The following is a 15,507-nucleotide window of genomic DNA, read 5'->3' on the forward strand; positions in this document are numbered from 1 at the left end:
CCTGTATTATAAAAAATGGTGATTTCTACCTGCATGCAGGAAGACATTGCAGTCTACCAGTATAACCAAAACTGAAAGTTCAGCATCAAACGTATGAAATCATCATTCTCAATATTTCACACCCAGTCCAGAAGGATCATAAGCACCTACTACTTGACCCCCAGCCCGTATTCAGACTTTTTAACTGATTTCCCAGAGTTCCTATCAAGTGTAGTCATTAGTACAGATAAAATAATCACAGTGGGCGACATTAACATTCACACAGACATAAATAATGACAACCTAGCCTCCTCATTCACTTCACAGTTAAGACGCAACTGGGTTCTCCCAGGTAGTGGATTGAGCTACCCACTGTCATAATCAAACATCTGACCTCATCCTGACATTTGGCATTGATGTTAAACACTTTCAATTATTTCCACAAAATTCTGTTCTGTCTGACCATTTTTTAATCATATTTAAATTCCAAATAGCTAAGGACACACCAGTAGACAAAACTACACACCCGATGCCTATCAGATAACAGTGCTAATAAATTCAAAGCTGCTATTGCCCCCATTCTCAAATCACTGCCCTCCATTAACCTAATAAACAATTCTAATACTAGTCAAACACAGACAGATGAACTTGTAGACACCACAACCTCTATCCCAAGAGAAACTCTTAACTCTGTCGCCCCATTAAAACAAAAAAAGAGTAACACAAACAAATCTTCCCCATAGTAAAATTCCCATATCATCGTGGAAATGGTGTTCTACCCACGAACAAGAAAATCATTCAGCCTAAAAACAACTAGTATACAAAGACCATGTGTAATGCCTTGCCACACATCTTTAATAGAACAAAACAAAAAAATGCCCACAAATTCCTCTTCAGCCCTGTGACTAGGTTAACAAAGTGTCATAGCAACATCAACCCATCCATCCCTACCGCTCTCAATTTCAGCCATCCACTGACGCTGTACATCTCTCTAGTACGGTGACTGTGAAGGAAATGGCGATGACTGACACACCATTAAACAGTTTTTACCCCCATCAACCTCTCTGAACTAGCCTTGACTATTTCCTCCTCAAACTTCTCAACTTGCGAATTAGATCCCATCCCTATTCACTTGTCCAAAGACACTACTCCAGCAGTCAACACAGCTATCTCAAAATAATCAACATGTCGCTAGTGAAGTACAACAATCATTAAAAGTGGCTATAATCAAACCCTGCTTAAAAAAACAACCTTGATGACAGACCAATATCTAAATTACCATTTTTCCCAAGGTCCTAGAGAATGTAATAGCCAATTTCCTTCAAAACAACCACTTATTTGCAGTCTTTCAGTCTGGATTTAGAACACAAACGACCTCTTCACCGCATCAGACAAAGGCCTTGTTTCAGTATTTGTTGTATTGAACCTTACAGCGGCATTTGACACGATTGATCACCAAGTGTTAATACAGAGATTAGAGCATACACTTGGCATGAAAGGAACTGCATTAAATGGTTTCAGTCCTATTTGACAGATCGCCTGCAGTTTGTATCCATTAGTAATAAAGAATCGTCAGTCATGGCATCCCACGGGGTCTGTACTAGGACCTGTATTGTTCAGCCTTTATTTGTCCCTCTAGGGCAATATCATTAGAAAACATCCAATTAACTTCCACTGCTATGCAGATGACACACACACAATCAATGAAACCTAACTTGACTAGTCAGCTGTCCAAACTCCAGGCGTGTCTCAACGACATAAAGGGTTGGATGACCTCCAATGTTTTACTATTAAACTCAGACTGAAATCATAGTCCTTGGTTCCCAGCACCTCGGAGACAAGATTGTAAATGACATTACTGCCCTAGATGGTCTTGCACTCACCCCCCCACATTACAGTCAGAAACCTTGGTGTCATCTTCGATCAGGACATTTTCCGTTAGTTGCCAAATATGGCAAGTGTCAAAAACAGCATTCTTTCATTTATGAAACATAGAGAAAATTTGAAAACTCCTGTCAGTATCAGCTGCAGGAAAACCACATGCTTTTGTGACTTCCAGGTTGGATTTTTGGAACTCTCTGTTAATAGGTTGTCCTAAGAAAGTTTTAAAAACCCTTCAGTTAGTCCATCTTACTGACGTTCGTAGAACCCTATCAACCCAGTAGATCATTATGCATTGAGCATTTAGTTATCAGACTCCTCTGTTGTGTAAATATACAGGAATAGCAACAACGTCTTCATTGCATTGTGCAAAATTCAGGATAGCTGCTTTTAATGTAACTCCAAAAAAATGGAAAAGCAAAAATATTTGCACTCAATGGACCCCCTTTGTGAGGATAAGCGGTAGAAAATGAATGAATGAATGAATATAATAAACCACATTAATAAATAATAATAAATAAATTATAAATAAATAATAAATAATTAATAAATAATGGGAACAGTCAACGTAACTTTACATGTTAATTTATCCCTTTCATTCATCATTAATATGCATTTAGCATTGTTTTATACATGTAAAACTATAAAAATGGGTTTTGTGGTAACATTTTTGAGAGTTAACCGCCGGTGACATCGTAAACAACGACGTAGCAAACTTTCAGTTCCTGTTTCAGTTATAGTGATAAGCTAATAGGATTCTAACAAGGGCACTTTGTGATAAAAATACATTAAGAACACAGTTGGACTCACAAAGTGTATTAATAACACAACAGGACCAGTGTCATATTGTACTCTAACCCAGAGCCGGCCCAAGGCATAAGCGAATTAAGCACCTGCTTAGGGCCATGTGACCACAAGTGGGCTCCCAAGAGCAATTAACGTAAAAAAGTAATTAATTATTTTGTAATAGAAAGCCCTATGGAAGCTTGGGTCGGCCCTGCTGTGAACAGAAAATGCACACAAACTGAGGCAAAATTGTTGTATAAATTTGTGGATGCTATGACAGGTTCCGCTGTATGCAATGTTTTCAAGTTATTTACCAAAAAAATTGAACACAATAAAATGTCTTGGTTGCACGGCGGTCGAGTGGTTAGCGCACAGACCCGAGTTCATTCCCACCCTCGGCCATCTCTGTGTGGAGTTTGCATGTTCTCCCCCATTCATGCGTGGGTTTTCTCCGGGTACTCCAGTTTCCTCCCACGTTCCAAAAACATGCTAGGTTAATTGGCGACTCCAAATTGTCCATAGGTATGAATGTGAGTGTGAATGGTTGTTTGTCTATATGTGCCCTGTGATTGGCTGGCGACCAGTCTAGGGTGTACCCCCCTCTCACCAGAAGACAGCTGGGATAGGCTCCAGCACCCCCGCAACCCTCGTGAGGATAAGCGGTAGAAAATGAATGAATGAATGAAAATGTCTTGATGGATTTTTCTTCTGCCCTGCTCAAGAAATCGGTATATTTATGTGGATGAGGTGCATTTAATGACAACATGTAAACACAAGTTCCCAATTAGCTGTGCTATGCTTCTATGAGACAAAGGTTTCTTTGTTGTGTTCTTTTTCTGTTTGTGATTGTGCTGTCCTTGATTTTTTTTCCATTTAAGAATGTTTATTAGGATGTGTTTTTGGGTGCCATGTTTTTTTTTCCTTTCCTTTTAAATTCCCAGAGGCTTTACCGTGTTAGATCAATGCATTTTTTGGGCTGTTTTTCCTCAAGGTGAACATAAAAGCACTGAACTCATGTTTTTGTTAAGATAAGATTTTAATTTTGCAGCAGTAGAAAGAAAAGTGAAGTATTGGAGGTTAAGGATGGGTTACTATTAAACTTCTCCATATTGGATGTACTTTCTACAGTCGAAGGCCTAATCACTGAGCTCGGTGTCAGCAGGGTGCACACTTCCAGTCTCCTGTAATTCAGTGCTTATCAAACAAGTACATTTCATTAAGCTACAATTAAGGGCTAATTCACCTCGGTGACAGCCTGACGACGGAGGCACACGCCGCTCGCCTCTCACAGCTTTGTTGCTTTTAATTCACACACTGACCTGCAGCTTCGATTGCTAATGAATCCAAGTCACTTTGTTATAATTAGACATCCTTAGGCACGGTAATTTATTTAAAAAGTCGTGCAAATCATTAGTGTGTGTTGAAATTAATTTAACATGAAAACTGCTTGGAGTAGTGTAGTGTAACTGGTGATTATAAGAGTTCAATTTGTAGAGCCTTTTTTGTTCCTGTACTCCCCCTACAGGTGTGAAGTGTTATTGACATTTCAACTGTGATGGTAAATGCAAATAGACAAAAAATATATAATAATTTTACCATAAAAATACACTTTTCTTTCAAAAACCTACATACGGTACATGTCATGAAGGGATTAATCAGGGTTAATCAGTTTGTAGGTTTGTCAGTTAACCACTTGGTTAGTTTGTTAGTCACCTTGCATGGTTCTTCAGTCACTACCTCCATCGGTAAGTTAGTCTATTGTTCTTGGAAGGTTTGTCAGTTAGTCTATCAGTCAATCAGTTCCTTAATTAGCATGTCACTCAGCTGGTTAGTCAATATTGTTAGTCAGTTTGTCTCTCAGCCAAGTTGTTAGTCGATGAGTATGTATCGTCAGCCGGTCAATCAATTGGTTAGTTCATTAGTCAGTTTCCTTGGTTTGTCAGTCAGTCAACTGATTAGCTATTTAGTCGTCAGTTAATTGGTCTGTCAGTCAATCTATTAATTAGTGACCCAGTATAGTCAGTCAGTCGGCCAGTTTGTTAATGTGTTAGCTAGAAAGTTTGTCACTCAGTTGGTTGGTCAGTCAATCAGGTTTGTTAGTTAGAAAATTAGAAAGTATAACTTATATATATATGCAGTAAATTGAAAAGTCAGTCTGTCAGTCATTTAGTCAGTCGGTCCCTCAGCTTGTTAGTCAATTTACTTGCTGGGAAATATGTCAGTCAGGTAGTCAAATGCTGCACTGATCTCCACCAGATTTTGTATGGGCTAATATGCTATTATGAATGGAACATACCATCCATTCATTACCAGAAAGCATGCCGATTAACAAATAAATTTAATTTTTATATTACAATTTAATTTTACAAGAGGTGGGTGCCGGTCTTTCGGGTCACACCACATCATCAACCAAATGTATTGATGTAGCCTTGACGTAATCAGTCTGTTGTTTTGTTTGTTGGTGCAGAGCTACAAGAGGAAAACAGAGGCGGCTAAGAAGGAGTACCTGAAAGCATTGGCTGCCTACAGAGCCAGTCTGGTTTCCAAGGTAACCATGCATGTGTGTTTGTCTCTGTGTGTGTGTAGGTCATGTTTTTGATATACATGGGTCAGCCACGATATAAAGGATGATAAATTAAACCATGACTATTCTTCACACTGTCAAGGAAAAGGAAGGGTTCGCTTCACTGAGAACTTAAAGTGTACACATTTTCCTCCATGTTTGTGTTATTTTTAAAGCCAAACTTTTGTACGTCTTATTCTCAAACTGCATTCATCTCTGCATTGTTTCCCTTTAAATACAGCTCTAAATTACATTTCCATACCAAGCCCCACCCGTCCGTGCAGCGCCACACTTCCTCTCAAAGCTGAAAACAAGCACCTTGATTAAAGCATGAATAGTTAATTCATCAGCCTCTTCAAACTCAAAGCAGCATTCCCTTCGCTTGTCTGTGCGCCATTCGCGGCCTCAGCTCCTTGATTGATACTATACATCGGTAAATTGCCAGTCAAAAATAAGCCCCAAAAAACTCTTTGAGCGGCAGCCAATCACTGTGTCATGATTCAAATGAGTCTTTCTCACAGTAAATACATGTGGTGGTAATTGGAGTGTCATTTAAAGACATTCACATCCTCGCCGTGCACCTGTTGCATTTTTTTATGTCGGAGCCTGTCAACAACTCCGTGGAGCTCAATGCAAAAAAAGTGTAATTAGGGGTAGGAAAAAAAAGCACACAGCATTCATTCCCTTAGAAAAAAAAACTGCAAGATGGTTTTCCTCTGATAAATATGAAATCAATTGAATGACCCCCCCGCACCCTTTCTCTTTAAATAAAATTTAATCTATCATCTCATATTTCTTCAGTATTTCATTTTCCACTTGGCCCTGCTATCACCTCTCGCCTCCTCTAAACTCCATCCATCCATCCCTTCGTCCCTGTTGCATTGATTATTTCAGGGGAAGAAGGGGGGGATGGTCGTGAGTCATGGCTAAAAAGCAGAGCGTCACACATCACTCTGTCCTGCTTGGCAGTTAACAAGAAGCCCGACATGTATTTCATATTTATACGCTGCCGTGTGCCTTGAAGAAAAAAAAAAAAAAGAAGCTGATAGATCAGGTCCTCTCTTAGTGGAGCATCTGCAATGCAACATGCTTAACATATCATAGCGACGTTTATAAACATGGCCTCTTGTGGCCGTGAGTAGTACACAAAAAGCGAAGTAGTATAGTCAGGAAGGGTAACCTCCTCTTCTCCTTCACACCAAAAGAGCAGCCAATATTGGTGGTTGTTTCTCCTCTATCACTTTTGCTTTCATGGTGATGGCTTTCCTTTTCTTTGGCACACTACTGCTTGTATCCTTTCTCACGGTGCGGTCAAGGAACACACTGCATACATTGCGTATTCTGACCAAAGATATGTTTCTAATTGATATGTGTTCAAAACCACGAAACATCTCAACACAAATTGTCGTAGATAATAATAGAAAAAAATATTTCTTATTATCCACATTGCCTACATTATTAATTAACTACTCATTTTAGTAGTGATGACCTATTTTATGGCTCTTTGACAGTCAGGGATTGCACTCATAAATAAATGTATAATTAATCCATGTGATAGGTATCAACCGATTTCACTCGTGGATGATTGGAATCGGAAGCTGCAGCGTAAAACCCTGATTGGAGCATACCGACTTTTAATATATTAAAAAGTATTAAACTAATCGGTTATATTAAAAAATATTAACATGTATTGAATACACATTATTTAGTTACATTATATCATCAAAATCCGGATGCATGGTGGTCAAGTGGTTAGCGCGCAGACCTCACAGCTAGGAGACCAGGGTTCAATTCCACCCTCGGCCATCTCTGTGTGGAGTTTGCATGTTCTCCCCGTGCATGTGTGGGTTTTCTCCGGGTACTCCGGTTTCCTCCCACATTCCAAAAACACGCTAGGTTAATTGGTGACTCCAAATTGTCCATAGGTATGAATGTGAGTGTGAATGGTTGTTTGTCTATATGTGCCCTGTGATTGGCTGGCCCACCATTCCAGGGTGTACCCCGCCTATCCCGAAGACAGCTGGGATAGTCTCCAGCACCCCCCGCAACCCTCGTGAGGAAAAGCGGTAGAAAATGAATGAATATCATCAAAATTCCTAAAGTCAATATATTATTCAGATTTTTTTAACCCACATTATATATTTTTTGTTAAGAAAGAAGAATGTATGTCTTGTTTTTGCCGGTGATTGAACAGTATGTGGACACTGTATTTTTGTTTAATTTATCTCCATGTATATATGCAATCGCGCTGGCAGAGATACACGCAAACCATTGTTTTAGAACAATGGACCGTGCTGTTCGGTGCGTGTAACTGCCTTATGCTGGCACGCAGCCTGAGCTGGCATATTTAACTATTGAAAGTTTTCTGCGACAATATCACAGACTTCATGGACGTTCACACTTGCATGGAAGTGTGAATATTTTAGAGCGAGACGTGAAACAGTAAAGTCTAGCCAAGCATGCGTTTATTCACTACATCCATTGTTTCATTAGACTCTGTTATTTGAAAATACAGATGGGGAATACAATCAAGCTAACATTTGTACCAACAAAGTAATGTTGTGTCGTTGGTTTGTACATCTATGAATGTAGCGAAGAAAAACTAATCTCCGGGAAATAATAAAAGGAAGTAAAGAGTTCAATTTGGTGCACCAATTTGGTTAGGTTCCACCGAAGTTAGCGTTTTCTAATGGTAACATCCTAAACATAGTTTCATATTGCTAAAATATTCGGAGACTGTTTGGTTGGTTGGCAAAGTTTGAGGTAGTTAATATGCCTGAACAAAAATGTGTCATTTGGATTAGCGTACCGAAGACTTACAGAAAAAAGGTTTAGCTCTGAGCCTCCTTGTTAGACCGCATGCTGGTCTTTGCGTCCATTTTCAGTTGAGTTGCTTTCCATTACCAAAGTCTTAGGAGACAGTTTGGTCATTGGAATGAAGACTTAGCATTTGTTTACAAAGTTGTTTTCAGATGCTAATATGTCTCAACAGCAGTCACTCATCTGGATTTACGCTTTGGTTAAAGATGGTTTACGTCTGAGCCTTAAGTTTGGGTTATGCTTGACGCATATGTACGTGTCGCACAGAATCAGGCAGATACAATTTTTGTAGCATTTATAGTCAGTCCATATTTTCCTCATTTTTTTTACTTTGTGTGCTGGTTATTGTGTGTAGCTGCTCTATAGCATTCCACAATTCAATACAAAGAGCCGAAAAATGGCCATAATAGGTTCCCTTTAAATTAAAGATGACTTGCTGTGAGCTGTGAGTCTCAGTCTCTGGTATGTCTTCAATTCGATTTCCATTTGGGTTTCTTGGGTTTTTTGTCATGTACATTTAGAAGAATGTTTAGTCAATGTTAGTTCTACCATGCTAATACTTCTTTCTGTCTGGTCAGTTTAGTTTGTTTAGCTCTGAGCCTCAGTGCTTTCTGTTATGTATTCTGGTGTTCAGTTCCATTTCTAAGTTTTGGGTGAATGTTAAGTCAACTTAAATGCGCGATTCGTTGGTTAGCATGTAGGCCACACAGTCAGGAGATTGACAACACCTGGATTCAATTCTCAGCTTGGCATCACTTTGTGGAGTTTGCAAGTTCACCCTGCGGGTATTTGGGTTTTCTTCGGGTATATTCCAAAAACATGCTAGGTTAATTGCCGACTCCAAATTTTTCATAGGTATGAATATGAGTGTGAATGGTTGTTTGTTTATATGTGCCCTGTGATTGGATGGCGACCAGTCCAGGGTGTACACCGCGTCTCGCCCGAAGCCGGTTGGGATAGGCTAGTGAAGATAGAAGATAGATAGAGCCTAGCGAAGATAATCGGCATAGAAAATGGACGAATGGATGGATTAAGCGTGATTCAACGCTTAAAGACAACAAAAAGCTTTACGCTAACAGACAAAAGAGGTATAACCATCCTTCTTTTCCTCCACAGACATACAATGACCCCACGGAGCCAAAAAGTGCCCAAACAAGCCAGGCTTCCCCGCACATGATGCCAACCAACCCCTCCTTGTACAGCGTGCCACCCCCTCCCCAGCCGTCATCCCCCTACCTGGGTCCCGGCGCCTTCCCCCTCGCCGACCTGCAGAGCTATGCTGGCCACGCCCCTCGCCACACCCTCTCGCAGACGCTCAGCCAGTCGCAGATGCTGCCCAGCATTAGTGCCTCTCCCCCATCCTCTTTCCAGATCAGCCCGCCCCTTCACCCCCACCAGCAGCTCTCCCTGCACCAGAGCTCACTCCTCAACCAGCCCATCCGCATGCAGCAGGTCCAGTCCCAGCCAATCATCTCTCACCAGATGGGGCTGCAGCACTCCCTTCACTCCCCGCCCCCTCCAGGCCAGCAGGTAGAGCTTTCCCATCAGCTCCTACAGGAAATGATCCTAATGTGTCCCCAGTGCATTCACTCTATTGTACTACTCGTTATTCAGGCATATTCCCACCTGCAGTCAGAGTATCAAAAGAGCATCGGTGGGTCCCAGTCTCCAGGAGCACCCGGTCCCGGTCCTGGTCCTGGTCATGACTGGGACAGTGAATACTGCAATAGGGAGTGCGGCAACCACTGCAGGTAAGTGCTTATGTTTACTTTTGTACTCTTAAACTGTGATCTAAATACTACTGGTGTTATCTGACAAAGAATGCTAAACTCATCACACAGCAAATTAACACTCAAAAAGGTAGCTAAGAAATGCTAAACTCATCACACAGAAAATTAACACTCAAAAGGGAGCTAAGAAATGCTAAACTCATCACACAGCAAATTAACACTCAAAAGGGAGCTAAGAAATGCTAAACTCATCACACAGCAAATTAACACTCAAAAGGTAGCTAAGAAATGCTAAACTCATCACACAGCAAATTAACACTCAAAAGGGAGCTAAGAAATACAATACAAGTACCAATTTCTTCCCATAATGCATTTCATTCCACCAAAGCATTTCATTCGGAGCATTTAGGAGCTGATTCGTTCAGCTCGTTCCGGCTCCTCTGGTGTATCTTATACACTGGAAGTTATGGTACTTGCTAAGTCCAGTAACCCTGCAAAAAACTATTTTTTAGGATGGCAGTCATGTTTTTCAACCAATCTTGCTAAAATTTTACACTCATGCATTTGTCACTCCCCGGTGTGTACCAAATTGTGTGATTATTGGCTAAACAACGTACAGTTATTAATTCATTTTTTCAAATTTCAAGCATGACTTTACAGTATCACAATGTTGCATATTAGCTTGAAAAACAATAACATAGGAAACACAATAGGGGTTCATGATTTGACAAATATTCACCTTTTTGTGTTAAGCAGTTGTGCATGAAATAGGAAATTGAATTCAAATAAAATTTTCCTTTACTGAAATATTAATATTAACTTGACGCCACAAGCCACAGTTTGCTGCGAGTACAAGCTACTGTACATGTACAGCATGTACAGCTACTATACTTGTAGTATTCTATTCTAATGTGTCTGTGTGTGATCTCTCTGTGTGCTGCAGTGGCAGCATGATAGGCAGGGACAAGCCCCTCTACCTCACCTGAGCCTCATCAAACATCAAGGCGGCGACCAAGCGAGGAGTCTACTCTCACCCTCTCCGTGACCCCCCCCCTCCCCCTCCCCTCCAGCCACACCCCCACCCGACCCCTCCTCCTCAAGCTTACATACGTGTACATACGTTACATACTTTGTTTAGTAACCATCATGTTCTCTTCTCGCGACGGGGACTTTTGGAACGAGAGCGACTTTTCCCGTATTAGCCTGTGGTTTGAAGTCGCCTGATGCACTTAGAAAGCCCCGCCCCACTTTCAGACAGGCCCCTCCCCTCTGGTAGCTGGGCTGCAGAGCACTCCTCTTTTGTGTCCCCTCAGGGACCCCCATCCAGCTTTAATTAGAGTGCACAGGAAAACATACTTTCATTGTTGTTGTTACTCTTTTATTTATTTCTTCTTTGCAAAGTTGCCCCTCGTACTGGAGCGAGATCTTTACTTCTAATAGGTTGTTTTTTTCGTTTTTTTTTTTTGCTTGAGGGTCTGCAAAACGTGACACAAAAAAGCAGCAGGGGAATCAAAACAAAATAATCTCTTTTTTTTTTATTTTAAATATTAAAAGACCCATGCAGGTCTACTGAGCTGTCACAGTGTGATTGTAAATACAACTTTTATGGGATCAATTCAAAGGAAGTCCAGATAGAGTTTGTTCTTCTGCAAAACTACAATGTAAGTCATTGGGTGTGTGTGTGTGTGTGTGTGTGTGTGTGTGGACGTTAGAATGTTTATGACGCGTGAGACTGATTGAAGGTTTTGGCATTCTCGTTCTTGCATTACATTTGTGCTCACAGAGTGTGTGTGTGTGCGTGTGTGTGTGTTTTTTTTAACATGTGTATTACATTAAGTCAATGAAAAAGACATAATAGACAGGGGCAAGATATATTTAAAAAATAATAATGCATTGCTTCAAATAACTTTTTTCCCTACCATAAGAACAATTCTGCCTCCCTGGACGTGCAGAATGGAGGTATAATGACACGCCCACATTACAGTGATTTATTATTATTATTATTATTGTTATTATGATTAGTTTCCACATGTGTTTTTCTTTTTATTCTTTTCTTTTTATTTCCTGACTGTAGCGTCATTTTTTTCGTAGTGTATAAAAAAATGAAAATAAAAATAACAAAAAAATTGCCAATTGTTTATTGTATTATTTGTAAAGCCAGTCATGATAAATATTTTCAGCGGATGTCTCCCTTTTTTTTTTTTTTGCTAGTTGCTAAAATTAAATAGTATTTTATGATTTTATGTTATATTTTACTTTTCTTACCCTCACATTTGGTTAAATAAAAAGAGATTTTTTTTTTAATTCATGAACAAATAAATGTTTTTTTGTAATTTTATTACATTTTATTTTGCTGTCTTTTTATTTTAATTTATAAACAAACATGACAACATTTATGTTATTTCAATGGAGGTGTTATTTTACTTTAACGTTATTATTTTTTTTGCTCCCCCACTTTAGGTATAATGCAATGACAGAGGCGATAATGTTTATATTTGTTTTGTACAATGTAGCTGCTGTTCCCTTCTTTTCATTTGCAAGCAGCATCTTTTTGTGTCTCAATGCTTCTTTTTATTTCCAACCCTGCATTAAGATGATGATAATAATGATAATAAAAGAAAATGTTTAAAGGTGATCACGGCGCCTGTTGTCTGCTTATTATCTCGGTCGTCTAATGAGATGATCACACCTTCAATGGCAGCTTTAAAAGCTAACAACTTCTGTATTTTTAGCACTGTGGACTCCTTTATTGGCAGTCGTTACCAAACAAGCGAGCAGCTGCAAGTCGTGGTGTATTGTGGGCGTCTCGTGTGAAAACACACATAAAAATGCCCCCCAAAAAACGGATTTTGCCCCAATTTGCACACAAAGAGAGAGAGAGAGAAATGGAAGTGGCTGTCACCCCTCCCCCTCGCACCTCTCTTAAGGCGATGTTTTATTCATCCCATGTGTGCCGTCTCCTCTTCGCTAGTTCTGAATTGGCAAATAGATCATTATTGGACAATTGGAAAAGCTGGCACACATTATATGGAAATCACAGTCATACATTCTTCATGCAAAGCTACGTAAAAGCAGGTTTAGGTAGAGTCTTGTTGTACCAGTTTGCCTCAGTAGTGTTCATATTTCATATTTCATATTTTGGATCTGAAAAAAGGAATAGCTAAAAAGATATTTTCCTATTCTTCCATTGCGTTGAGGCTGTCCTCAACATCCTGCCTCCATGCACGAGAGCATTCAAACTCTGAAATTAAACAAGCAACGCAAATGATGGTTTTCTAGCTTCAGTTTGACATTGTTTTCATACTTATTTTTTAACATAGTTATTCTGAAAATATACTGTACAGTTCCAATGGAGACATCCTTTCTTTCTGATGTAAAAGTGTTTGAAAACCTTTGGACTTTGATCACTTATCTTATCCCTTTAACTGTCTAAATACAAATTTACTTTTATATTGATAAATATTATTCATTCATTCATTTTCTACCGCTTTGTCCTCATGAGGTTCGCAGGGGTGCTGGAGCCTATCCCAGCTGTCTTCGGGCAAGAGGCGAGGTACACCCTGAACTGGTCACCAGCCAATCACAGGGCTCATATAGACAAACAACCATTCACACTCACATTCATACCTATGGACAATTTGGAGTCGCTAATTAACCTAGCATGTTTTTGGAATGTGGGAGGAAACCGGAATACCCGGAGAAAACCTCTACACTCTACAAGAAGCAATGAAGTCTGTAAAATTAAATAATTTAAAAAAAAACAACAAATGTTAACTATAATCATGAAAATGGTAATATTAATGATGATTATAATGATGGTAATAATGATAAAGATTATAACAATAATGATAATAATAATAATATTACAATGATAATAATAACAGGGGAAAACAAGACAGTGGCATGAACATGATTATATCTTGCAAAAAGGGGTAGGCATTTATAAGCTTTTGCTTCAACCTACTCCTTTTGGGCTTGTTATCAGATAGTTGAATACAAATGTAAATAATGGAAAGTTATATTTTTGATTGATGTAAGAAATGCACTGTAATGTTTCATATATTTGCCCAAATAAAGAAAAAAAAAAAAAAAACCCACGCATGCATTATTATTATTTTTACCTTCTACAAAATGCACCGTGGAGTTGCACTCAAATTTCGTTGTATACAATACAATAACAATAAAGGCGATTCTGATTCTGATTCTCAATCACACACAAAAGCTCATTAGTTATTGTTTGAATTCATGATAAAGGAATCATTATTGTGATTATTCATAGTGTTGTTGAGGTCCCACAGCAACACAAATGTCCTTACTTTTGTTGTTATTTGACTGTGGGGAGAGAAAGTATGGTGTAATGTGTTGCAATGAGACGAAGGCTTCCTTCTTACATAAGTGCAATGGAGAAGAAGCCAACACACCACGAGGCAAAATGTTTCACTTGCAGCTTGGCTACTGTGGCCGGAAATGCTGACGGCTTTGACGAGTAACGAATTTCATTTTGGTGTTCAGAATAAGTTGAGGTGAATTTTTTTTGCACACAAACAAAAACCCAACATGGAGGTCAAGGACAGAAGACAAGAACTTCTTTTTTTTTTTTTAACAGTAACATTTGCAACGCTGTTTGCAGAGCTTTTAATCATCACACAACAGGAAGTAACACAAATCAACGCAACGCAAATCAATCTCCTCCATCCAACCCTGTCTTCTGCATCAACTACCCTCAAGTCCTCCTTCACTACATCCATAAACCTCCTCCTTGGTCTTCCTCTAAAACAGGGGTCTCAAACATGCGGCCCGCGGGCCAAGTGTGGCCCGCAGGACATTAGTTTGAGGCCCCCGCCTTGATATGAAAGTTTAATGTTAGTGCGACCCGCGCAAGTTTGATATGGATGCTGTATGGTATCATGTACCCAGAAAAAATTATTACGTTTGATTAATGTTCATGTTAAAGGTTAAATAACTGTTAATAGTTATCCTCCCTATCCGTGTGGAAGTGGTAAGTTTTTGGCTATTTAAGTTTAAAGGAAATAACTTGAAGGCTACCGTTTAGGTCGCTAGCTCTCTAGTTTGTGAGTTAGCATGTGTCTCAAGACCCCGCAGTTGCGCAATATGTTGTAAATAAAAAAAGTATAAATGTGACTATAGTCGTGTTTTGTCATGTCTACAGGGCTCTAATAATGCTTTGTTCATTTTAATCGGAAAAAAATTATTTGTCTACCCACCAACTATATGTGGTTTCTTAAGTTTTTATTATTTGCCGTTTTGTTATTATTATTATATTTATTTATTACTGATTGATTTATTTTCTTTATTCTTGATTTTTCTTGATCTTATTTTGTGCAGAAAAATAAAAATTAAGATATTTGAGAACAGTGGAATGTTTTGTCAGAGCTTTTATTGTAGAAAATCGGAACCAAAGCACTGAAAAAGTTTAATAAATGCGTTTTTTTTGGGGGGGGGGGGGGGCTTGCCCAGACCCTAGCTCCAGTGGCCCCCAGGTAAATTGAGTTTGAGACCCGTGCTCTAACACCTCCTACCTGGCAGCTCTAAACGCAGCATCCTTCTACCAATATATTCACTATCTCTCCTCTGGACTCTAACATATAATGTCCCTCTGATGTACTCCTTCCTGATCCTATCCATCCTGGTCACTCCCAATGAGAACCTCAGCATCCTCATCTCTGCTACCTGCAGTTCTGCAACATGGAGGTCAAGATAAGATGACAGGAACTTTTTTTTTTACAG

General features: G+C 39.4%; 1 protein-coding gene across 2 annotated transcripts in view; it reads left to right on the plus strand.

The window, feature by feature from the left end:
• Positions 1-12,394, plus strand: part of tox2 (TOX high mobility group box family member 2) — a 116,193-nt gene extending 103,799 nt beyond the window's left edge. For both annotated transcript variants that reach the window (XM_058055116.2, XM_058055117.2), the window contains 4 exons: positions 5,114-5,194; positions 9,146-9,559; positions 9,644-9,780; positions 10,703-12,394. In XM_058055116.2, the coding sequence (XP_057911099.2) occupies positions 5,114-5,194; positions 9,146-9,559; positions 9,644-9,780; positions 10,703-10,745 (675 nt within the window). In that variant the 3' untranslated portion in view covers positions 10,746-12,394. The remainder of the gene's footprint in view (positions 1-5,113; positions 5,195-9,145; positions 9,560-9,643; positions 9,781-10,702) is intronic.
• The last annotated feature ends 3,113 nt before the right edge of the window (positions 12,395-15,507 follow it).

Source organism: Doryrhamphus excisus, linkage group LG18 (assembly GCF_037039965.1).
Source record: "Doryrhamphus excisus strain RoL-2023G ecotype Guam linkage group LG18, RoL_Dexc_Guam_v1.1, whole genome shotgun sequence".
Classification (NCBI taxonomy): domain Eukaryota; kingdom Metazoa; phylum Chordata; class Actinopteri; order Syngnathiformes; family Syngnathidae; genus Doryrhamphus; species Doryrhamphus excisus.